Source organism: Oreochromis aureus, linkage group 14 (assembly GCF_013358895.1).
Source record: "Oreochromis aureus strain Israel breed Guangdong linkage group 14, ZZ_aureus, whole genome shotgun sequence".
Lineage (NCBI taxonomy): Eukaryota > Metazoa > Chordata > Actinopteri > Cichliformes > Cichlidae > Oreochromis > Oreochromis aureus.
Genome location: NC_052955.1, coordinates 36,718,970 through 36,744,517, shown reverse-complemented (window position 1 = coordinate 36,744,517; position 25,548 = coordinate 36,718,970). Strand labels below are relative to the sequence as shown.

General features: G+C 38.2%; 2 protein-coding genes across 2 annotated transcripts in view; one reads left to right on the top strand and one right to left on the bottom strand.

Moving 5' to 3' along the window:
• nlk2 (nemo-like kinase, type 2) overlaps positions 1–25,548 on the top strand; it is a 226,176-nt gene that overhangs the window by 90,865 nt on the left and 109,763 nt on the right. The window contains exons 5-7 of the mRNA XM_039622899.1: positions 1,067–1,152; positions 10,142–10,351; positions 13,467–13,568. Of these exons, the coding sequence (XP_039478833.1) occupies positions 1,067–1,152; positions 10,142–10,351; positions 13,467–13,568 (398 nt within the window). The remainder of the gene's footprint in view (positions 1–1,066; positions 1,153–10,141; positions 10,352–13,466; positions 13,569–25,548) is intronic.
• LOC120443675 (Na(+)/H(+) exchange regulatory cofactor NHE-RF3-like) overlaps positions 13,528–25,548 on the bottom strand; it is a 182,452-nt gene continuing 170,431 nt past the window's right edge. Inside the window, exon 11 of the transcript XR_005615587.1 lies at positions 13,528–13,595. The gene's annotated coding sequence lies outside the window, so the exon portion shown is untranslated. The remainder of the gene's footprint in view (positions 13,596–25,548) is intronic.

Genomic DNA, 25,548 nt, shown 5'->3' with positions numbered 1-25,548 from the left:
TAATTATACATCCAAAATTTTGGATTGGACCATAGCATGAATACAGCGCTCCCACAAAAAAGACACATAAAACATCCACCTAAAACAAAGTTTCACTAACTTTGTTGGACTCATTGTGACTCATTAGCATGTTTATGCACCTTTTTGTGTGTTAGAGCCCTTAAGTTCAGGAGATTAGGCTGGTGGTGAAGAGGAAGACATCTAGATAGTGGTTGCGTTTCCTTTTTTTTATGTGTGTGTGTGTGTGTGTGTGTGTGTGTGTGTGTGTGTGTGTGTTACTATACTTGTGGGGACCAACAGTCTCTTATAGGGCCCAAATTCCAGGCCCCACAAATTTAAAGGCATTTTTGAGGCTCAAAATGTGGTTTTAGTATCAGGGTTCCAATTAGGTTAGGGTATGTCAATGAAATGTCCCCCCAAAATATGAAAGTCGTGTGTGTGTGCTTTTACCTTATGATTTATCTCAGATGATAAAACATAGATAGGATCCTTCATGTCTTGAGTCTGAAGGTGTAGACACAAATTAAAATTTGCCTCCATGCACACGAATGCTTACAATTTCTTTTCTCTTTGTCTCTTCGCATGCTACGCATGTGGTCAGTCTTTAGCCGCATAAAACATGATGGAATAACAATGTCCATCTCAACCAATGTATTCAAGATGACAGGCCAACATGGCTGCTTCATCAGTTTGCTGAAAGAGATAATTACTTTATGTATGAGTACAATATTCTTTTAAACTTATTTAAACTCTATTAAACTAAAGAAAACTGATGCTAGGTTTAAATATACTAAGTAATTTAAGAACCCCCCCCCCCCCCCCCAGCTGATTCTGAAGCAGGCAGTTAGGAATTTGATTTTTACATGAAACAGTCTGTTGCTGTTGTGGTAACAATGATGGGTATATTAACACTGTATAATTTTCATTCAAAATATCAAACATTTCTATTTGTAAATGAGCAGATACGTGTGAATTCCTGTGTAAGAACATGCATACTCACTTAGCCTGTTTGATATCGTGATATCGTGATTCATGAATTTGTCTGTTTCTACTCCACCATGACCAGGACTTAAGTACCTTCACTCTGCTGGAATTCTACATCGAGACATCAAACCTGGCAACCTCCTCGTCAACAGCAACTGTGTGCTCAAGGTGTGTGGGACAGGCAAACATTAACTCTAACCCTATCTCTATGGAAAGGATTGTTTATGTCAGTTGTATGACAGGCATGTGACAGATAAAAAATAAAAACTATGAATATTAATTGAAAGTACCTTTCTGCCATTTTCTTGAATAAATAAACATTTAACCATAAGAAACAGCTTCTATTTCATTAATAATGCATTGGTGTTTTAAAGTGTTCTACATGTCTACATAACCGCAAACTAAAACATCACATTTACATGTAATTAAAGTAAAGAAGATAATCCATTTTGACATAATATACAGAAGTATTAGATTTAGTCATTTGTTTGGGGAGCAATATTAAAAGAATGATGACTGCTTGGGCTGCAATAACCTAGATAATGATCTTTGTGGAGGAAAAAAACAAATTAGAAACAGGCCAGAGGGAAAACAAGCTAGCACTTGGACCACACAGTTCTTTCCTAACAAAAAGAACCACAGTATCTTTCAGCCCACTACCAGAGAAACAACCATAGTTGAAGAAAGAGATTTTAGTAAGAGTGAGGATGTATTCTATTTTTTTTCCATAGTCTCTTCCTAGACAACCTTGTCTCTACCTCAAATAAGGATAGTTTAATTCAACTCCAACAGTTCTTCTTTACAATGACCTATTATACGAGGGGTGTCAAACTCCAGTCCTCAAGGGCCAGTATCCTGCTTGTTTTTGAGATATCCCTGCCCTACCTGCTGCTGATTACCTGGATCAGGTGTGCTTTGCCAAAAAGAAGCTACAAGGGCAGATTAGTTGGAAAGCAAGCAGGACAGCGGCCCTCAAGGCTGGAGTTCGACACCTGTGTATTATACGAAACCCTGGTTTTATCAAAGACCATGGCCAAGTTGCCACAGAGATGCCACCTTAAGTTCCTGTTCACCAATAGGAGAACAGAAACTTAAGGTATCAAAATTACATGCAGTCCATTAAGTTGGACAGTTCTATCTGCTACCCAAACTTTCTTTGTTTCATTCAACACTTTGTTTTCATTTTTTCTGCTTCATCTTCACTCTTCCTGAAGTGACTTTTTAGGAATCCCAAAAGGTTGATTCTGTTCATCTGGACGTAGCGTTTTCAGTGCTACATCCAAATGAACAGAATCAACCTTTTGGGATTTACTTACCTGGATGATTGAGCATGCTTCAAAACACTTTTAAGGAATGCTGACTTGCCTCAAGTCATTGCAGTCTCCAGAGGTTATTTAAAAAGTTTAAGATTAGGGCTTTGATTTATGAGTAGTAAAAATCTTTCCAGCTCTCACTGCAAAAGACACTGAGTTGCCAGCACCATTATTTCTTTTCTTCCTTATTAGCACTTCTTTTCTCCATTTATACTTGCAACAAGATGCCAGTTTCATTCTCCTCTGTCCATCACATGGCATCTGCTCTTTTTTTTCTCCGTCTTTCTTTTTTAACGTTCTTGGGTTCCCATTTCTGGCACTGGGAAGTTAAGATTTTCTATATCCCACTTATTTTGTCGGTTTACAGTTTCTGGCACTGAGTTGCCAGATACACATTTCTTTGCCAGAAGACATCTCTTCAAATAAGAGATGTGTTATTCCTGGCTTCAACCTAGTGTACTTTTTCCGAAGTTTCCATGTTTCTGCTTCATTTCCCACATCTATCTCTACCAGTGAATTAAAATGTGTATGGGAAAGGTCCTGTCCACCATCTTCACTCAGTCATCATTAATTATTTAGAATGGAACTTAGGGGTTTCTAACATGTCAGAGTTTATTCACTGTCAATTCAGTGTACAAAGATACAAGTTAATTGTATTTAAAGAAACTGCATATGCTTTTCAGGGTAGAAAAAAAGTATGATTTCAAACCTCAAAAGTAATGTTCTGTCATTGTTTATTTGGGACCAAATAAGCAAAGTTAGCCATTAATATACACACAGAGACTATCAAACTATACTTTTATTCATGAAAAACAACCATCAGTGAAACTCTGCTACATTCATGGCCAAAAGTTTTGAGAATGACACAAATATTAGTTTTCACAAAGTTTGTTGCTTCAGTGTTTTCAGATCTTTGTGTCAGTTGTGTCTGTGATGTACTGAAGTATAATTACAAACACTTCATCAGTTTCAAAGGCTTGACAATTACATCAAGTTCATACAAGGAGTCAGTATTTGCAGTGTTGGCCCTTCTTTTTCAAGACCTCTGCAATTCACCTTGATATGCTAACAATCAACTTCTCAAATCCTAACTGATGGCAACTCATTCTTTCATAATCAATGCTTAGAGTTTGCCAGAATAAGTGGGTTTTTGTTTGTCCACCCAACTCTTGAGGATTGACCACAAGCTCTCAATTGGATTAAGGTCTGTGGAGTTTCCTGGCCATGGACCAAAATTTCAATGTTTTGTTCTCCAGGCCACTTATGGCATGGCCTTATGGCATGGTGCTCCATCATGCTGGAAAAGGCACTGTTCTTCACCAAATTGTTCTTGGATGGTTAGAAGAAGTTGCTGTTGGAGGATGTTTTGGTACCATTCTTTATTAATGGCTGTGTTTTTGGCAAAATTGTGAGTGAGCCCACTCCCATGGATGAGAAGCAGCCCCACAGATGAATGTATGCTTTACTGTTGGCGTGTGACATGACTGATGGTAGCGCTCACCTTTTCTTCTCCGGACAACCCTTTTTCTAGATGCCCCAAACCAGCGGTCCCCAACCTTTTCTGCGCCACGGACCGGTTTATGCCCCACAATATTTTCACGGACCGGCCTTTAAGGTGTCGCGGATAAATACAACAAAATAAAACTAGTACCGGTACCGAAAAAAAGAAGATTTATTCATAACACGCTTGAAGAGACCCAGGAAAACCGAGTTAACGATAAAAACGATAACAAAATAACGCTGAAAACCGATAAAAACCCTGAAAACCATACATTTCACACCTGAGCCTCAACTCTCACGGCCCGGTACCAAACGACTCACGGACCAGTACCGGTCTGAGGCCCGGGGGTTGGGGACCGCTGCCCCAAACAATCGGAAAAGGGGTTTCATCCAAAAAAATGACTTTGCCCCAGTACAGCAGTCCACTTGCTGTACTTTTTGCAGAATATCAGTCTGTCCCTGATGGGGGTTTTTTTCTTTGAGAGAAGTGGCTTCTTTACTGCCCTTCTTGACACCAGGCCATGTTCCAAAAGTCTTTGCCTCACTGTTCATGCAGATGCACTCACACCTGCCTGCTGCCATTTCAGAGCTAGCTGGTGGCACTACGATCCTGCAGTTGAATCATCTTTAGGAGACGGTCCGAGTGCTTGCTGGTGCCCTGAAGCCTTTTTCACAACAATTGAACCTCTTTCCTTGAAGTTCTTGATGATCCAATAAATGGCTGATTTAAGTGCAATCTTAGTAGCAACAGCGTCCTTGCCTGTGAAGCCCTTTGTCAGTGGTAAGACATTATAAAACACATTGAAGGAATACAAGACAGTCAGAGTTTTGTTCAGAGAACTACGTGCGCACGGGTGAGTGATCGGGTGATACCCACACCGAGGCTTTGCAGTCAGCTTTATTTATACTCAAGCATGTTTGCGTCACAGACACATGTAGGAAGAGATAACATACCACTCCTTACAAAGCATAAAACATATACGTTCAACTGTCAGTAAGGAACTGGTCAAGCCTATCTTAAGGGAAACAGAAGCCAGTTGGTTCCTGTTCCCAACGGCAGACTCAGCAAACTCAGCAAAGGTGAGGTTTCCTGTGGCAACCTCCTTATGCCAGTCATTTTCTTAGAAGTCAGCAAGGCTCACGTGCATGTGTAGTGACAAGATACATGTAGTATAAAATATATGAACATCATTGTACATTCGCAAACCTATTTAGGAAAGCATGTTATTTAATAAAACATTAAACAAAATCTCTTAACATTCCCTGCTGTTGTTCAAATATTTTTACATACTTCAACTTCTAGTCACTTGTGTATACATTTTCAACCAGAGTATCATTTAGTAAAATTGATATGATCAACATTTAGGTTTTTTTCACTTTGTTGACAATAATTAAAATTGTCTTCTTCTTCAAAGTCTGTGTTTCGGTCCTGATGTGTAAGCAACATCATCGTCTCTTGGTGAAACGTAACATGTGGTGTGATGGCAGTTGCTATGAGTCTGTTGATTAATGCTCTAATGCAGGGAATACAACAACATCCACATAGAGTGAGTATTGCTGCAAATACAGCCATGGACACTAGAATTGATGACACCAGAGTACGGTACTTCCCGAACATATCCATCCAGCTGTCCCACATCGAAATGTCGACTCCCGAATGTTCTTTCATTTTCTCGTTCAGGGTCTTCAGGCCCTCCAAGGCCCTTGTCAGGCTGAGGGCTCTTCATTTTGTTGATTGTTGATTTTGCATGAGGCATCCAGGAACAGTCCAAAGCGGTAGTCCAAAGTTTCAATTCTTAACATGTTCTTTCCGGTGCCCACCCATGGAAAAAGTGAGTGGAGGACCTTTTGTCCGGTGTTCCAAAGCTTAAATTCCTCTGGCACATCACTGCCATAGATGGGGTCATGTAGTTGCACTGCGGAGATGTCTCGTCGTCGTCTTCGAGGCATCGTGGTGTTTCTCACAGTTATTTTGAAGGTGTGATCTGATATGAAGATGGGAGCGCAGACTCCAGTCCAGCCTGGGAGTAGTATGAAATAAGCACGTTGTCCACATAGCCAGGCCATTCCTTGCACCCAGTAAGTGCCGTTAGAGCGGTTGGTTGTGTTCACAGGGGCACCTTCTCCTTTTCCAGCGATCTGATTACAATTAGCGGTGTTGTTCATCTTCTTTCTTTTGGGTGAGTGTTAATAAACTCACTAGGAGTGCAATACTAGCCACTAGGAGGACGAGCGTCTTCATGATGACCAGACACACCTGTGACCTCTGATGAGTAGACTACCGGCAAGAAGCAAGAGGGCGGGGTGTACCCGATCAGCCCTCCCTTCACCAATAAATCACCAGGAGTTAGGGGTGTCGGCGTCTAAATGTCTAGATTGTCACTCACTTTCTTACAGTGGCTTTGATGAATCCAGGATGGTCTTTCTGCTATTTTACAGGCAGTTGGTGTGGTGATTAGGACTTGATAAGGACTCTCCCACTTTGGTGAGCTCCAGTTCCTTCTTTGGAGTACTTTAATCAGGATCCAATCACCTGGTTTCAACCTGCAAGACACTGGAGAGATATCATTCGGCAGTTTATTGTTCAAAACAATATCCTAGTAGTTTTCCAACAGTTTTGTCATCCATTCTGCCAGAGCTGTTTCTCTGACAGATTTGTCTAAAGGTTCACTTTTTGCAACTGAGCTTTTCCTCACTGGGTAAACCTCTGGCCATTTTGGGAATACGTCTATAATCACTAGAGCGTATTTTGAGCCTTGACATTCATTTAATTCAATAAAATCCATGTGGATTGTATGAAAAGGATAAGGTGGTGTGGGAAAGTTACCTCTTTTTGGTCTAAGGTTTCCCTGTGCATTATGTTTTTGGCAAATTATGCATGTTCTTATATATGCTTTAGCTGAGTTTTCAAAAAAAAAAATTTGAGTATAATTGTTTAGAAAGAATATCTACCATCCCTGCTGTTGACAAATGGCAATGCCCATGTGTCACTAATGCTGCTGTTTTATGTAGGGATTTAGGTAGAATAGGTTTCCCATTACACGTCATCAAATCATTTTTTAGCTGTACCTTTAAAAGATTTCCATGTTGCACTGGATTGCCAGTAGAAGTAATCATACCTCTATTCTGCCAAATTTTTGCAAAATGATGTACTGCTGAAAAAACATACTAACTGTCTGTGTGTCTCTCTGTCTGTCTGTCGCGCCTTGACACAGTCAGCTCCTTTTACTGCCTCTGCTGCAGCTACACCGCCTGCACACAACAGAGTCTAATTTGCAGAAGTAAAATGCAAGCAGACGTTGTTTTTCTCAAATGCCTGTGTTAAAACAGCTTTCATGTAACCTGCACTTCCATCTACATGCAAGTAGAAAGGCTATTTCCAAGTTACTGAATGCTTCTTCTTCCTTTTTTCTCTGTAGATACAGCACTACATATTTTCTTAAGGCATTTTGGACAATTTCTATTTCGTTTTAAAATAATTCATATATCTCATACATTGTTACATATGTCAAACTTCTAAGTTGGGAAAAACTTTGCACTGCTTACAGCTCGTAGCTCACAGCTCTAAAACTAGGCATCAGTAAATCATGTGCCTAATCATTTCGTGTCACTGTGATCCTCAAGTATGATCACAGATTTGTTTTTCAAACCAACAAAACAAACAAACAAAAACAAGTTGCTGCTGATGGCATGAAGGCCTTACACACGAGTTGGGACACAAAAAGAAAAAGAACTGCTGTCAGAAACAAAGCAGAAGTGTGAGAGAAAAAACTGAGATCACAGACTGCTGCATGTGTGAGCTTTTAATATCATGCAGCTTCTGCTCTGAAAAACAAAAAAATTAATACAAAATAAAAAGGGTGTATCTTGCTCATTAGCTTGGTAGTATAGGTTTGCTCTTCATCTTAACAAAATCTCATCTAGGATGACAGGTTTACAAGCGGGTCAAGTGTCTCTATGCACTTAATTAGTTTACATATTTTCTTTATTTTCTTCATCTCATATGTCATTATACTGAATTTGAGCAAACCTTAAGCTTGATACAGATTACTTTTAACAATTATCCACCTCACATCACAACTGACTGAGGTGCCTCTTCATATTTAATATTATTTCATTATTAATGTTATTATCTTTTTATATAACAGCAATAGTATATTACAATATTTTATTTGTGTCCACCAAGGGCTTAGGGTGAGCTGCAGTCTCACCCTTTCCCAAGCTGGAGACATTTTCCTTTTCACACACTTTCTTTGGCTGAACAATGACACAACCTTAATATACCTTATGCATCTCTCTATTTCATTTAATATGTGTTTGTGTGAGTTATCTGGTTTCATGCATTCTATCCATTCTAGGCACGGTCGTCCTGCCAACTATATTTCATTGTTAATACCAGTTTACCGGTTGTTATCCTTCTATTATCAATTTGAATACATTAAATAAGCTCTAATTTAATTTAACCTTTTGTTTATTCCACTTCATTCCTCTTTCCATGCTTTAAAACATTACACCTTGTTTTGCTTTTATTTATTAATACTGCCAACATACACTGTGAGACGTTCTGGTACTAGAGTCAGAGGAGGTTATTAAGTCAGCCTTCTACCCTGAACTAAATTCAGGGCGGACTTAATTTTATGCGTTGATGCGCAACCTTTCTCTTCCTCACCATTCAGTACTCACAGGAAAACACTAGGAGTAGTGCAGGAGCCTAGAGTTCCTATTCAATGAAGCACTTACTCCTCAGCAAACATACAGCGCGTTTAGAAAAAATCCTATTTTTATTTGACACTCTCATTACCTTTCACTCACGGAGTGAAATGAAACCACGAGCTACCAACCTCTCTTTTGTTGCGGAATGGGCCCACACAGGGCGACTTAGTCCGTCTTACACAGGCGAGCGTTTACGTGCGGGTCCACACAGGGCCCGGTCCACACAGGACGTTTTACAATAGGACACGTCTGTCCTTTTGGTCCACACAGGACCCTTCTACTTTGAGCAGTGTCAGCCTAAAAATCGATTATTCAACGCAGAGTGTTTCTGGCTGCTTTATATTCACCTTCAATGTTGCGCTGTGTTCTTTTTTCCGGCGTCACCGAGTCCTGTCGTCGTGGACCTGTATAAGACACTGGCCAATAGGCGAATTTACGACTCTGGGCTTTTCCTTGCTTCGCTAGAAGCGGTGGTTTACAGTGCAGGTAGTCACGACGTCAGGATTCGGCGGCTCCGTCTGTGAATAGTTAGATGATATAATAATATCAATCAATAAATCCGGCTCGAAGGACCAATTAAATGTCAGTGGTAAGACATTATAAAACACATTGAAGGAATACAAGACAGTCAGAGTTTTGTTCAGAGAACTACGTCATGCGCACGGGTGAGTGATCGGGTGATACCCACACCGAGGCTTTGCAGTCAGCTTTATTTATACTCAAGCATGTTTGCGTCACAGACACATGTAGGAAGAGATAACATACCACTCCTTACAAAGCATAAAACATATACGTTCAACTGTCAGTAAGGAACTGGTCAAGCCTATCTTAAGGGAAACAGAAGCCAGTTGGTTCCTGTTCCCAACGGCAGACTCAGCAAACTCAGCAAAGGTGAGGTTTCCTGTGGCAACCTCCTTATGCCAGTCATTTTCTTAGAAGTCAGCAAGGCTCACGTGCATGTGTAGTGACAAGATACATGTAGTATAAAATATATGAACATCATTGTACATTCGCAAACCTATTTAGGGAAAGCATGTTATTTAATAAAACATTAAACAAAATCTCTTAACACCCTTTTTATGCAACGCAATGATAGCTGCACGTTTCTTTGCAGGTAACCATGGCTAACAGGAAGGACAATGATTTCAAGCATCACCCTCCTTTTAACACATCCAGTCTGCTGTTCTAACTCAACTAGCATGACATAATGGTCTGCAGACTTGTGCTCATCAACATTCTCACCCGAGTTAACAAGAAGATTATTGAAATGATCTCAGCAGGTCCTTTTATGGCAGCGATGAAATGCAGTGGAAGTGGGTTTTTTGGGATTAAGTTCACTTTCATGGCAAAGAAGGACTGTGCAATTCATCTGATCACTCTTCATAACCTTCTAAAGTATAGGCAAATTGGTATCATAAAAACTGAAGCAGCAAACTTTGTAAAAGCCATTATTTGTGTCATTCTCAAATCTTTTGGCCACGACTGTACATGCTCGAGCACAGTGGCTGAAGGAGGCAGAGAGGAGACAAGAAATCTTGGCAAGATTGATGGGTTTTAGAAGAAAGGAGATGAATAAAAAGAAATCAGAAGATAAAAAGAGCTGCAGTAATATCTGAATGGCTGTCTTTCAGATCTGTGATTTTGGCCTGGCCCGAGTGGAGGAGTCCGATGAATCAAGACACATGACTCAGGAAGTGGTGACACAGTACTACCGAGCTCCAGAAATCCTCATGGGGAGCCGCCACTACTCCAACTCAATTGATATCTGGTCTGTAGGCTGCATCTTTGCTGAGTTGCTAGGGCGACGCATCCTCTTCCAAGCCCAAAGTCCTATTCAGCAGGTATTTGCTACTTAATTTAAATAAAATGACAAAAGATAATCTGCAAGGCATGAGAAATTTTTAGTCTGGGAAGATTTTGATTCATAAAAGTAACAGTGTGTCTTTTTTCCCCTTTTTTTTTTTGTTAAAATGTTAAAAATAGAATCGTTACCATAGTGATTCTTGGGATAAGGGACAAAACATGTCCGGCAGATAAAACCCAATTTTGTGGTTAAAAATATGCATACAAGTGTTAACCCAACTGCCTAAAAGACAAACCAAGTCAATTTTTATACAACAAAAGTATGATTTTGCATTTTTTATACATATATATTTATTTTAAATGGTACAATACATTACCAGTACCTTAAAAATCCATTGTCCAGAAGCAGGTGTGATAATATTAAAATACAGAAAGAAAATTAAAAGTAATGTAAAATTAAATATCATGGTTCTCGTCAGTAAGTATTTAAGTCAATACCTTATATAATATGAAAATATGCGATTGAAAATTTATTTTTACACATTTTTTAAGTGATTAAAATCGTGTCCAGAGTTTTTGTCAACACCATCAGACTTTTCTAAAAGTACAAAAAAATCAGGAATTATTGTGGGTAGCTTACACTCTGAGGACCCCTTTACCACTTCCTGTTTGATATACATGCCATGAGGTCACTGCTGTGATAATTCTTTTTTATTTTTATTTCATTTATGACATACCTTTCTGATAAAACGCTGTGTCACAACCGTATTGCGTCAACACCAAAGTCGATGTAATCCAAGATTTAATTTTCTTTTTTTGTAAAAAGAGCTTAATATAGGTAGATTGTAGAAGCCATAAGCAACTGATGAAAAACAAGATGGCTTCTGTCAGAAAAACATGTGTTATGAGAGAAATTAGGGTATTTTGTCAACACCATTAGACGTCAACACCATCAGGATTTTTGTCTGACGGTGTTGACCCTTTTTCTAATGGTGTTGACAAATGCCACAAAAGTGTGCTATATTTATATTAAGTTATTTTTTTTAACTAATATTTCAGATACATTACTTCCTGTGTATTTTACTGATATTTCTGCTTTACAGATGTGTCAAATATTATCAAATTTGTCTTATCTTGAATCTCATTGTTTATGTATACATTATTAATCCTGTAGGAAAATGCTTAGTCCTCTGCATTTAACCCATTCACTCAGTGATGCAGTGGGCAGCTACCAATCCAGGATAGCCACTGTTCGTTGGATTTGAATGCCCAACCTTCCGATCATGTGGCATCTACTGAGCTATCTCTGCCCCGAGAGCTGGTCTTTAAGTGATGATGTATGAATCCTGCTTCCGGGCCTAAACTACTCTTTATTAAGCCTGTTGTGCTGTTAAAATGTTTTAATGCTTTTTATCTTGTTCTATTACATCTGAACAAGCCCCTAAAAACAGTCAGTGATCACTGTCAGCCTAACCATCGGGAACCCTCACGTTAACTTTTATCAAGTGGAAAAAAGTTAGCATTCATCCTCCAGCTTCACTGTTTATGTTATGCTAACATAGCTGTGTCGCTAGCGATCATGTAGCACATCATTATATACCAGCTAGCCCAACTTCAGTAACCTGACAATAGTCACTGCTGTTTAGTTTTCTGTCTCCATTTATGTTGGAAGTGATAGCAGAGCTGGTATATCATGTTCAGGTGGAAACAAACAATCTAACTTCTAACTCCGTTAAATTTCATATATTCTGTTTTCATGGATGCCTGGATGTTAGACCTGGTAGAGCAGCCACACTGATCATTTTATTAAAGATGAAAGAATTTAGACAGTTTGTAACTCTCAGTGATGCCGCAGAGTTCCTTTGACTTTGGGATCTGCAGCGGAGTTTGGACCTGGAAACGGCTAATGACATCAGACTTAAAGACCGGATAGCATCTCTATTGCTTAATGAATAATTGTGTTGTGAATATTCATCCTTAATCTGTAAAAAAGCATAAGGTTCAGAAAAATTATAGTAATTACAAAATGGTACATTTCAGGCTAGAATAGCAAAGGGGAACCTGTCAGTAGAGGAACGAAAGAGAAGGAACAGGGAGTATCAAAAAAGAAGGAGAGAAAAAATTAACAGCCAGCCTGAGTTGAAGAAAGAGTTTCTCATAAAGGAAAGGGGAAGATGGAGAAATAGAGTGAAAAAGAGAAAAATAAAGAACACCAGTGATCTGAAAGAAAGAGAAAAAAGGCAGAAGAGAAGGTTTTGGAAGAAAGCACAGAGAGACAAAAGGAGAGAAAGTCCAGCAGGGTCTAAACACACAACCACAGAGTACTTTAGGAATCAAGGAGTAGTAGGTAGCTACTTGCTGGTGAACTATTACGATGCAGAACTTGACATGTGCAAAAACAGAATTGTTATGATGTGTCTTGAGATATTACAAAGGTTGCTAAGGTTTAATGGCCATTTTGAAAAAAATAATATCTTGTTTTCTACTAGTGTGTCAACACCGTCAGATTTGTGTCACCACCGTCAGCACCTTGTCAACTCCATAATATGGAGTTTTGGTTTATTTTTCTCTTTTGGAGAACCATATATTTTCCTCCCTCATGATCTTCCAATAAAAATATGTAATTTTCTCAATAAATGTGTAATTTGCATTCTGCTTACTATGATTGTTTCTTATAGAGATTAAATACAAGATTCTGGAAATATGTATGACTGTAACTCTAATAATAAAAAGCCAAAACAAGCTTACTTTTAAATGTGGTATAATTACTTTGAAAACATATGCGCATAAACAATAGAATAGAGAAGCTGCTAACAGTCAAAATAGCTGAAACAACTTAATTTAAAATATATATTTTTGCATTTCTTTGTGTCTGCCGGTGTTGACAAAAACCTTGCACTTCTCCAGCAAAAACATAAATTATTAAAAAATGTTACACCTGGGAGATTGTACCAAAACATGGTGAGACGGCCAAAACTTTGTGTAACAATTATATATAAATATGATTTTAGAAAATTAAAACCTGTTTTGTCCCTAATCTCAGGAATCACTGACCAGTCACTGCCATGATTAAATAAAAAACTCCTCCTTAAAAGAAAAACAGCAACAAACTGTGGTGTCTCAGTATACTGTGATGTGTGTGCTTTTGTGTAGCTGGATTTAATCACTGACCTGTTGGGGACACCTTCTATGGAGGCGATGAGGACGGCATGTGAAGGCGCTCGTGCACATATTCTCAGAGGACCTCACAAACAGGTCAAATAGTGCTTTTTTGCATCTGTTCTATGTGAAAAGACAAAACAATACAGTTGAAACTGAAAGATCAGGCAAATTAAATTGTATTTTTGTTGTAATTCCTCCTGTTATAGAAACAGCACTATGGACTTGACTGCAAAAGGGACAAGGTTTCTAGCCTGTAATCACAATTACAAGTTGGTCCATTTCATGTGTGCATAACACACGCACACATCTGCGCACTCACAGCCACACGCTATCCTGTTGTTAGCCTGGAACTCCTCAATGCAGTGTTAATTTCGTTGACCAATAATTTTCAACATAGTTTTCTTTTACCCATTGTTTTTTGATGAAAAAAGAAAACTAAATAAAAATGAATGAAAACAAAAACTATGATGAAAGCCATGATGAATAAAAACAAAATGAAATGGAGTGTAAGGATCAGGTCAGATCTAATAAAGTTAATTATGGAAAAGTAATCTAAACAGTGTGCGAATATTACCTGGAAACAACTATGGAAGTTTTTGTGTAATAAGCAGGAAACAGCTTCACGATGCAAAACTGCCTGTTTCTATTTAATAACATATTAATAACCATGTTAATAACCTTTTAAAACAAACTTAAAAAATAGTGGTGACTACCTGTGGCAGTTGCTGTGTTATAAGTAGGAATTTAATACCATGGTAATGATAACTGATTAAAACAAGCATTAGGAAGTCTGGAATGAACTGGAACTGTATAAACTATACAAAATGCTAATAATTAATACATATGAATACATTAGATTTACATATGAGTGTAGAGGACCCTCTTTCAGAGCATAGTTTATATCTGGATAACAACACAGAATATGGTAAAATTATTTTAGGTAGAAAAGAAAGTGGAACACATATTTAAAATGTCCATTGCACAGTTCTCTTGCTTGTCCAATTGTGGGAAAGCAACACCACCGTCCTGCGCTGCCTTGATCATTGACTAACTTCTAACCATCCAAGTATCCAGCCTCTCCTGCAGCAAATTTCACAAATACAGACTGTCCCATAATTTTGTTTTTAAAGCACCATGATAATTTCTGCCTAAGTAAAAAAAATAATTCATCCTTTTCCTTTTCTGCCCAAAAAAGCATATTGGAACTCACTGGAATATTTAATATTCCATTAGAAATTAATCTCTGCAAAATTCACTGGCGGTGAATTGGCGGATAGCTGTATTCTGTACACCACACCTCCAATATATACAGATCTATGAGGGAAGCCAAAAAGCAGGCAAATGGTGGCTAAAGTTAGCAGGTGATGCTTCACTTCTTTGCCTTTATCCAGGGATAAAATTAAAAGTGCAGACTCCCAGTAGGTAGCTATCTCCAACCTACTGACATTCACTCTATTTCCACTGCAGTAAAAATGAAAAATGAGGGGAAAAAAAGTACACAAAATATTTGTATGTACTATGATGAAAGTTTAGTTAAAATAATTACAGCAATAATGAGTGTGGCTCACTTTAAATTACCAGTTTAAGTTTGCTTTAATAGGTTATTAATATGTTTTTAAATAGAAACAGGCATTTTTACATATGTGGTCCCAACACTCCTCCGTAATTGTCAGATTACTTGCTTTTTCCCACTTCACTTTAACAGAAGCAGTCCCACCATTTTTACACCACAGGATGCTGTTTTTAATCTGGAAGTAATTTTATTGTGCACTCCAGGTTTAGTTGATGATACAAATTTTTCCACAAATCGGATGTACTATATACATTCCATTTCCATTTATAGCAATCCTTAATTTGAACTGGTGGATCATAATGTAGAGTTAATACCTGTGTTTTGTTTACATTAACCTTGTACCCTGAGAAAGAGCCATCATGGATAATATTTACATGAATTTGGGGAAAGCCTTTGTTGAACAGAATGTAGCTAATAGTAGGTCATTTGTCTCCCTCCTGCTGTCCTTACTCCATTATATCCTGCCTCCTCTGCCTGATCCATTTGTTTAATGGTTCCCTAAACAAGGCAAAGAGGAGTGGCGAAATGCAGCAACCTTGTCGTGTCCCATGCTCCAATATAGATGATTCATTGAGGTCTCTATTAACTTTGATCTTAGCTCTTGGTTAATTGTATAAACCAGAAATAATGTCAATTATAGATTTATCAAAACCAAAATTTTCAAGCACCTTATATAAAGGACAACTTCACTGAATCAAATGCATTTTGACATCTAAACTTAACACTAAAGTCTCTAATTTTTGTTTATCAACCTGCCTCATTATGTGTAAACTCCCCCGATGTTGTCCTGTATCTGTCTCTTATGAAACTCGTTTGATCCTTATCTGTTAACCCAGGTAGAATTGATTCTAGTCTCTTTAAGAAGATGGAGGGGAACAGGTTATAATCAATATATGTTCTGTATGTATGACCAGGTATGGGTCATTTCTTTTTTAAATTTTATTATATCGGATTTAATATCATCGTTCAGAGTCACAGAATGTTGGTGTTGCAGATCTCACAATTACTCTTCTGAGTGATGATGTTTTTCCATCTTGTTTTTTTCAGCTAGGAGGATATACTAAATATTTTCCCTCCAACCACCTTCAGTGTGTCCCATAATATTCCCTGTGACACCTCCTCATTCTCGTTATGATCTAAATAAGTCTCTATTTATTTTTTCAAACTCTCTTTAATATTTGGGTAATTTAGAATGTTTGTGTTAAACCTCCATAGGGTAGATTTATCTTTCCTGTTAAGGCAGATATTAGCATAAACCAGGTTATGATCTGAAATAGTACACGGGCTTATTTCACAGGTTTTGAGCCCATTCTTAAACATACAATTATATAGTCTAGTCTAGAATAGACATTGTGTGGATATGAGAAGTGGTTATATTCTCTATCAGTCGGATGGTAATCTCTCCATACATACGATGATACCAATACATCCTTTTTCCAATAATTCTCGCATCACCTTTCCCATTTGAAGAATCCAATTTAGCAATTAATGTGATATTGAAGTCAGAACCATATATAAAGGTTCCCTGACTCGTTGTTGTTGTTGTTAATTCTAAGATGTGCCTATATAGGGACCGATCGCTGCCTGGGGGAATATACACTACCAATCAAAAGTTTTAAAACACCCCAATTTTTCCAGTTTTTTATTGAAAATTGTGCAGTTTAATGTGTTATTGCTTTGTGAAATGAAAGCATAGTACAAACTAGACAGCGAAAATTTCATAAGAAATTTTAAGTGTGCCTATTCCGCTGCCAATGAGTGCAGTTTGCCATTCATATGGCTACAAAGAAAAATGCAGCAGAGCAGCTATTCTCCACCATGAACTATGGTAAAAACAAACACCGCTCGTGCCTCACAGATGACAGCTTACAGTTTTGTGTAAAGATGAGGTGACTTCGTACAGCCCCGATTTGCAGACGCTGTGCGCAGAGGTTCATGAGCAGAAGTCCCATTGTACCACGGCAGACCCGACAATGTTTGTATGAACACGCTTTGTAGCATTACTTTATTGACCACTTTTCACACATGGTTGGTGTACCCACACAGCCGAGAGAGCACAGACTTTACGCCTGAGAGGAGTGATTGCAGATGCCGCTCAGGTGGGTCTGCCTCCCCTGCAGCGGCACTGCAGACCACGCCCCGCCACACACATCAAACATGTAAAATAAATATTTATGCACTTTTGCATTCACTTTTTGTTTTTTGTTATTTTTACACAGTGTTCTGAATGATTAACAATGGTCTACAGCCAATCTTGTGTATTGTTATACAAACTTTGGTTGTAAGATTCAGATAACTATTTAATAAAAGCTAAATATTTTATATGAGAGTAAGAAAGAAAAGTATATCTTTGTGTCCACCTTTCCCTGTTAATGCCCTACCTGGCCCCTGGCAAAGCTTTTGCTAGATCCGCCCCTGCACAGTTACCAGCTGTCAGCTACACAAAAACAGGAGCTTGGTGTTTATTTGTCTCTCAGAAACAGTTCATAACTTCCCTTCAACTCATTCATGTCACCTAAGGGTAAACCTGTTTCTCCATCACCAGTTCAGCTCTGATGATTCAGTAAGGACATCTCCTGGTTTGGACCAGCCCTTTTGTCAGCTGTGGCTCCAGCAAACATCAGCTGATACTAGAAATTAAAAGCAAATGAATTGTAACAACAGCTGATCAAGCTTAAACGTGCTGCTGTTGTTTAGCGCGATAAACAAACAAGAGAGAAAAGCCGATCATTGATCAGTTTCATGACTGAAGTTTCAACAGGCGAGAGAATGACAGGGGAGGCTATCATAAAGTTCAACATCAGTAACTTAGCGCGCACACAGCTGTATAGAAACTCCGTCGTGCTAGCTAGCACGCAGTACGAGTTATTGTAAGTGACTGAAAAAGTCAGCACAAAGAAAATAAACTACACCTAAACTCGGTTTATATCTGACCCAAATAGAGTGCAGTTCATAACTTCTTACCTGAAATTCAGTTCACTTCACGCTCCTGCCTTCGGTTTCCCTGATCCACGATTGACCTCCGCGTTAGCAACCACCGGTCGATCGGCGGTCGCCTCGCCGCCTCGTATGGCTCCTTCGCGGCATGTCCTTTCTGTCACACACCGGTGGATAGCTGCCCTCTGTTGTAGCTCCACCACCAAACAACTCAGTTATTTTTTCCACATCGACCAGCATCATCGGCCCATATAAACGAAAAATAAGTCCAGCTAAAACACAGACCCTTGGCGAGCGATCGGGTGGTGAAACCAGTGTCAGCAGCCTCACTGTAAGCCAAGCCTGGGTGCTTTTTAGCGAAGAGACGCTAGCCGCGCTAGCTAGCTAGTTAGCGGGCTAGCAGCAACATCGTCAGAGAACTGTTGCTAATATGGGATGTTTTGACAAAACAAGCAGATATTTGAAGTTTACACACCTACAATCTCGCCTGAAAATATCTTAAGAGTTTATTTTGTGACCTAGAAACACTAATAAAAGACATTTAAAACGAAGACGTGTCCGCCATTGTTTAACTCGGCAGAGGTGTGCCGTAACTACCGTAACTATTCAATGGTTCGCGCAACCTTAAAACTTCCAATGGTTCCTGAAAGCAGCGAGGCTGTGTGCACCATTGATATTGTCGTCATTACGGTATCCAAATAAGGGTAGACAGGCTGTACCACTCCCGGCATACCACTAGAGAGAGCCAACACACCACAAATGAAGTTTGAAATTTGTTTCAATGGGACCAAAAGATGGAGCCAACACACCACAAATGAAGTCTGCTTCTATGGCGCCAAAAGAACAATTGGCCTAAATTTGCTCTAAAATATTAATATTTAAAAAACTATAAAAGTCATAAACACCAAAAGTCATAACACACCATTCCAGATCGAGCCGCACAAAATGAGGTAACATATATGAAGCTTGTCTCAAAACTGCGGGGCGAGTTACGCTGCAAAATTTCAGGCGGAAACTGAATAACAATAATAACTAGAAAAATTTGCATTTCCTGCGAAAATGCTGTGTGGATGCCTTAACGCTGAAGTTGCCTGCTGAAAAGCTGAAAAAGTTGAAAACTTGCAAAAAGTTATAGGGCAGTGAAGAAACTGAAAATTCTGCTGAAAACAGGTGAAGAAGCAGAAAATTTTTGCTGAAAAGTGATGAAAAGCCAAAAATTCTACTGAAAGGGGTAAAGATGGAGAAATTTTTGCTGAAAAGTGGTGGAAAAAAAACTACCCTAAGCAGGATTCGAACCTGGCCCTCGTGGTAACAAGGCGGCCACTCAGCTCACTGAGCCAAACTCATTCTAACAAAGAATAGATGGAGAGACTGACAATTTCGCTGAAATGAGCAGAAGCTGCTGAGAATTGTGGTGATAAGAGGTAAAAAGGCTGCAGAAAAGAGGTAAAGAAGCAAAAACTTGCGCTGAAAAGAGATGAATCAGCAGAATTTCTGCTCAAAAGAGGTTTTTTCTGAAAAAAGCTGATATTTGTGCTGATAAGAGGTGAAAAGGCTGAAAATTTTGCAGAAAAGAGGTGAATCAGCAGAATTTCTGCTGAAAAGAGTTTTTTTTTCTGAAAACAGCCAAAAAAGCTGGAATTTGTGCTGAAAAGGGGTGAAAAAAATGAAAATTTTGCTGAAAAGGGGTGAAGAAGCTAAAGTATACCAGATCAAAGTATTTGTGCCAAAACATGGTGTTTCTGCCATATTGTGGTACTACTACATTACAACATGAATACAGATTAAAGATGAAAGAAACTGGCAACAAATTCCTCCACTACAAACCAGTCTGATACCACTTCTTTGCAGTGTTCACGTTTACTAAGGCACTACCCACAAGGTGCCACAAGAGGGCACTCCAACACAAGAGATGACCTATGTACACTGATGCACTTAGTAACAGTCAGCCTCCTGGAATTGGCAGAAATACTGTGATTTAGTAGTAATACTATAACATAACAGATATACTGTGATGTTGCAGACATAGTATGTTTTTGCACTACTCATTTGTAGTGAAAAAAATAAACAATATAAATTACAGGTCTGTGATAGTGTATAAATTTGTAGTGAAAAAAAAATGTTGACCAAGGTGGGATTGAACCCACGACCTTTGAGCTACAGAGCCGTGTCATTACTGATTGTGCCACCTGGAAAGGGGGCGGGCAGCTGAAAAGCAAAGACATCAGCAATCAGAAATAGATCGCGGTGAGAGGCGAAAAGCGCCGTTTTTTGGAGGTACAAAACGTAGTGTAACTCAAAAACTAGGAGGGCTAGCAGCATAATTCTTGTACTGGGTGAATCAGCGGACTTTGGTGTATTTTGACTGAGATTTTCATAGCTCTTTGTACCTCCGTCGCGGAGATATGACGAGAGAAGAAACGGCTTCATTTCCAGAGTTTGAAGACTGAGAGAAGGACAGATTTCCACCCCTCAAACAAACGTAATTCGTTGCTCAACGGTAAGATAAGTGTAAAAACTGCTTCCACTGTGAGTGTCAGCAGTTTCTGAAGATATATTGGCACAAGCCTCATGTCCTAACTTTGCTTTGTTAAGGAGATATGGCCATTTGAAAATGCCTCCCGTTACAGAATTTCAGCTCTGAATTTCAAAACCTCCCCATAGACTTTGAATGGGGAGTTGTCAGACCATGTGTCACTCTGACTCAAATTGCGAAAAAACGGTAAATCTCACAATAAAGATAGTGACATCTTCTGAAAGCCAGCAAAAATACCTACGTTTTGATGTATAATTTGTGGGGGTTGAGTGGAAATTGAGCGAGTAGGAAGAAGTTGTTCAGACATGAAGAGAAAATTCAGAACAGACCAGCCCTCACTCTGAGTTAATTGCATAGCAACCATAGCAACGCATGTATTTTCTGAAAAATCACAATTTTGCAACTGAAAACTTAAAGAGGTATAAAATTAAAACGGTAGAAGATCTGAAAAAGCTGAATCAGATAGGAATAGTCCAATACTTTGAGAACATTTTAAAGTTTGAACGGAGTTTCTAGGTGAAAGTATGAGGATGTAGTTAAGTTTCAAAAACAAGCAAGTTTTAGCAGAATTGTGGAAGTTTCCCATTCATTTCAATGGGACAAATTAAAGGAAAAAAGTGTAATATTTTAAAAAGTATAATAGTAATAAACACCAAAAGTCATAGCAGTCGTTAGCAGAAATAGCAGAACAGTTTAGAGTTTGAACGGAGAAAATCGGCTGAAAACTGAGGGAGTAGTTAAACGGCGAAATCCGGAGCAACTAGAAGAATAAAGTATAAAGAATAAAGAGAAACAGGAACTCAATAGTGTGGAAGCCCTTTGAGGGCATCCACACAACAATAATAATAATAATAAATCCGACGAATAGTAATAAGTGTGCCTCTTGGCATAGGCACACTTAATAATAAATCCGAGGAATAGTAATAAGTGTGCCTCTTGGCATAGGCACACTTAATAATTAGAAAAATTTGCATTTCCTGCGAAAATGCTGTGTGAATGCTGTAAAGCTGAAGCTGTCTGCTGAAAACTGCTGAAAAAGCTGAAAATAGCTGAAGAAGCTGAAGGCAGTATCAGAAAAGTTGTTGAAATTGTAATAACTTTGTAGATGAATAAAAACTGTGCCAAAATATAATAACTTTGCAGAAACTTAAGGAGAAACATAAAGCGTTTGCAAAAATACTATATCAAAGGAGAATATAGCAGACATGTTGTAACTCAGCAGAAACATAGTAACTTGGCAGAAATAGTACAACATGGCAGAAGTGTTGTAATACAGCAGAAATGTTAATATGTAGCACAAACCTAAAAACCTGGAAAAATGTTGTAAGAGTACAACTTAATATACAGTAGTATAATAGTAACACGTAGTAGAAATGCAACATAGGAGCTGAAATAGTATAATTCAGCAGAAAAGTAATAACTTTAGCAGAAATATTGAAAACACAAAATGGCCAGCTTCAAAAAGCTGAAGTTTCCTCAAAAGATTAGTTGTTGTTCAACTGTGAAAAATTGGCAGAAACATTAGAAAAGTTACAAAGGAAATGCCAGCAGATACACAAAGCTAAGGCAAAAATGACATGCCTAGCAATGTTTACAAATAGGGACACACACACACACAGTGACACATAACCCATGTTCAGAAAACAATGTGTACAAACATAGATGCAAGCATAAACACAGACATACAAACATACACACACAAGGGCACACAGAGACAAACAGAGCATGAAGTGTCCTGTGTGTTTCTATGCCAGTCAATCAGTCTGAATGTGGTCAAGTTGAATCCACTAATGGGATGCTAGTCACCAACGAATAAAAACTGAGTCACACAGAACCACACGCACACACGCACACACACACACACACTTCTGTAAATTTTTATTAGAATTTCAAAAACTTTTTCAAACACTGACATCGGCTTTTTCAGTTTTTTTCAGCTTTATATTTTAAGCTGTATCTATGAGAGTCAAAAAGCCTGGATCTGCTCAATTTGAATCCACCAATCACAGCTGCCACTTCTGTCTGCTTCATCAGGCTATGTAGTTGTTCCTGTCAATGCAGCTGCATCCCTTGCTCACACCGACAGAGACATGGGCTTTCTGTAATGTATTTCAGACATGGAGCAGTAACATAACAGCTTAGCAGAAAAATTGTGACTTAAGAGAAACATAATAACTTAGCAGAAATCCTATTATTTGGAAGAAATAATAATATTTGGCAGAAATACTATATTGAGCAGAAAACCTATAAAATAGCAGAAAGGGCATGACTTAGCAGAAATACTGTATTTATCACAAATACTAAAAAGTAGCAGAAATACTCTGATTTTGCATAACTTAAGTAGAAATATTGGAAAAGCAAAATGGACAGTTGAAAAAATGCTGAACATGGTTAGGTTCCATCAAGTGTACTTGTTCAACTGTGAAAAACTCACAGAAATAAAAAAAAACAAAAAAACAAAGAGAAATAACAGCCAGCAGATACACACAATTACAAATATGGACACATATGGAAAACCAAATGCACAGAGGGACACACACACAGGATCTATGCCTGTCAACCAGTCTCAATATGTTCAATTTATATCCTACAATGAGATGCTGCCAACAAAAGGGTCTCTCTCTCTCTCTCTCTCACACACACACACACACACACACACACACACACACACACACAGTTGCTGCTAGTGTCAGAAATATTGCGATGTGGTAGACATACTATAATTAATCAGAAATAATATATTTAGCACAAATCATATAAAATAGCAGAAATTCGATGTTTTAGCAGAAATACTGTATTTATCACAAATACCAAAAAGTAGCAGAAATACTATGATTTGGTAGAAATTCTATAATTCAGCAGAAATACTATTATTAAGCAGAAATACTATATTTAGCACAAATCTTATAAAATAGCAGAAATAGTATGATTTAACAGAATAGTAATAACTTAAATAGAAAAATTGGAAAAGCAAAATGGACGGCTGAAAAAATGCTGAACATGATCAGGGTCGCTCAAATGTACTTGTTGAAAGGTAAAAAATTGACGAAAAAAGAAAGAAAGAAATAACAGCCAGCAGATACACACAATTACAATTATGGACACATATGGAAACACAAATGCACAGAGAGACACACACACAGGATGTAATCCAGTCAGCCAGTCTAAATATAATCAATTTGAATCCTACAATGAGATGCTGCCATAAACAGGGTCTCTCTCTCTCTCTCGCTCTCTGTCACACACACACACACACACACACACACACACACACACACACACACACACACAGACAGGAGAGAAGTAAGTTTCTAGCTCAGTCAAGCAGTCTGGGAGCTGCTGAATTTGAATCCACCAATCAGAGAGCCTGTGCACTTTTTCCCGCCAAAACAGGTGCATGCAGCACAGAGAGACACAGGATTTTTGCAGTCTATTTCTCATAATGACGACTCCCCTCAAACAAATGACCATAATTTCCTAACCGTAGGGGCTAGAACGGTCATTCTTACACCGCTTTTGTTCAGAAGAGATGGGGAATCTTAAAGTGTTGACAATTTATCATTAAAATATGAATTATTAAAGATATTTGACTTCTAATGCACCATAACTGAGTAGAGCAAAGCAAAAACTGCCTTGACTTGCCCTCAAACAACGCTTTCTAACTCTAAATCTATTTGGAGTATCAATATCATTCACCGTAAGAGACAGCAGGCTTTGGTGAACAATCATGGAAATTTTCAGGTCTCTGTGGAAATCCATTAAAAAGATATGACGAGAGAAAAAAGTGGTTCATTTCCAGAGTTTGAAATCTGAAGAAATCTGAGCGAAGGACGAATTTCCTACCCTCAAACAAGTCTAACTCATTTCAGAACGGTAATAGGTGAGAAAGAAATTCTTGAATTGTGAGCGTCAGGAGTGTCTGAAGATATACTGGGACAAGCCTTATGTCTTAACTTTGCTTCGTTAAGGAGATATGACGATTCGAATATGCCTCTCATTACAGAAATCAAGCGGTGATTTTGAACAAACTCTCCATTGACTTTCTATGGAGAGTTTTCAGACTTTGTGTTGGTCTGAGGAGATTTGCCAAAATTCTATAAATCTCACAACAATGATGGTGACATTTTCTGAAAGCCAGCAAAAATACCTACGTTTTGATGTATAATTTGTGGAAGTTGAGTGAAAATTGAGCAAGTAGCAAGAGGTTGTTCGGACATGAAGAGAAGACTGCGAAACCTACAGTGGCCTACAGTGGCACACTGGAAGCCAAGTGCATAGCAACCATAACAACACATGTATTTTCTGAAAAATCACAATTTTGCAACTCAAAACTTTAAGAGGGATAAGATGAAAATGGTAACAGATATGAAAAAGCTGAATCATACATGAATAGCCCAATAATTTGTGAACATTTTAAAGTTTGAATGGTTGTTCTACGTGAAAGTAGGAAAAAGTAGTTAAGTTTCAAAAACAAGCAAGTTTTAGCAGAATTGCGGAAGTTTCCTATTCATTTCAATGGGACAAATTAAAGGAAAAAAGCTTAATATTTTAAAAAGTATAATAGTATAAAATACCAAAAGTCAAAGCCGGAATTAGCAGAAATAGCAGAATAGTTTAAAATTTGAACGGTGAAAATCGGCTGAAAATTGTGGAAGTAGTTAAGTGCCAAAAAAAGTACAAAAAATTGGCAACTAGAATAACTAGAAAAATTTGCATTTCCTGCGAAAATGCAGTGTGGATGCTTTAAAGCTGAAGCTGTCTGCTGAAACTAGCTGAAAAAGCTGAAAAGTTGCAGAAATTGTAAAAACTTTACAGAAGCAAAGGAACTTTACTAAAATGCAGTAACTTAGCAGAACTGTAATATCTCAGAGGAAACATAATACTTGGCAGAAATACAATAGCATAGCAGAACTTTGCAGAAATATTGTAACTTACCAGAAACATGATATCTTCTCAAAAATACAAGAATTTAGGAGAAATAGTATAAGATAACAGAAAGAATATATTTAGCCAAAAATACTTAAACA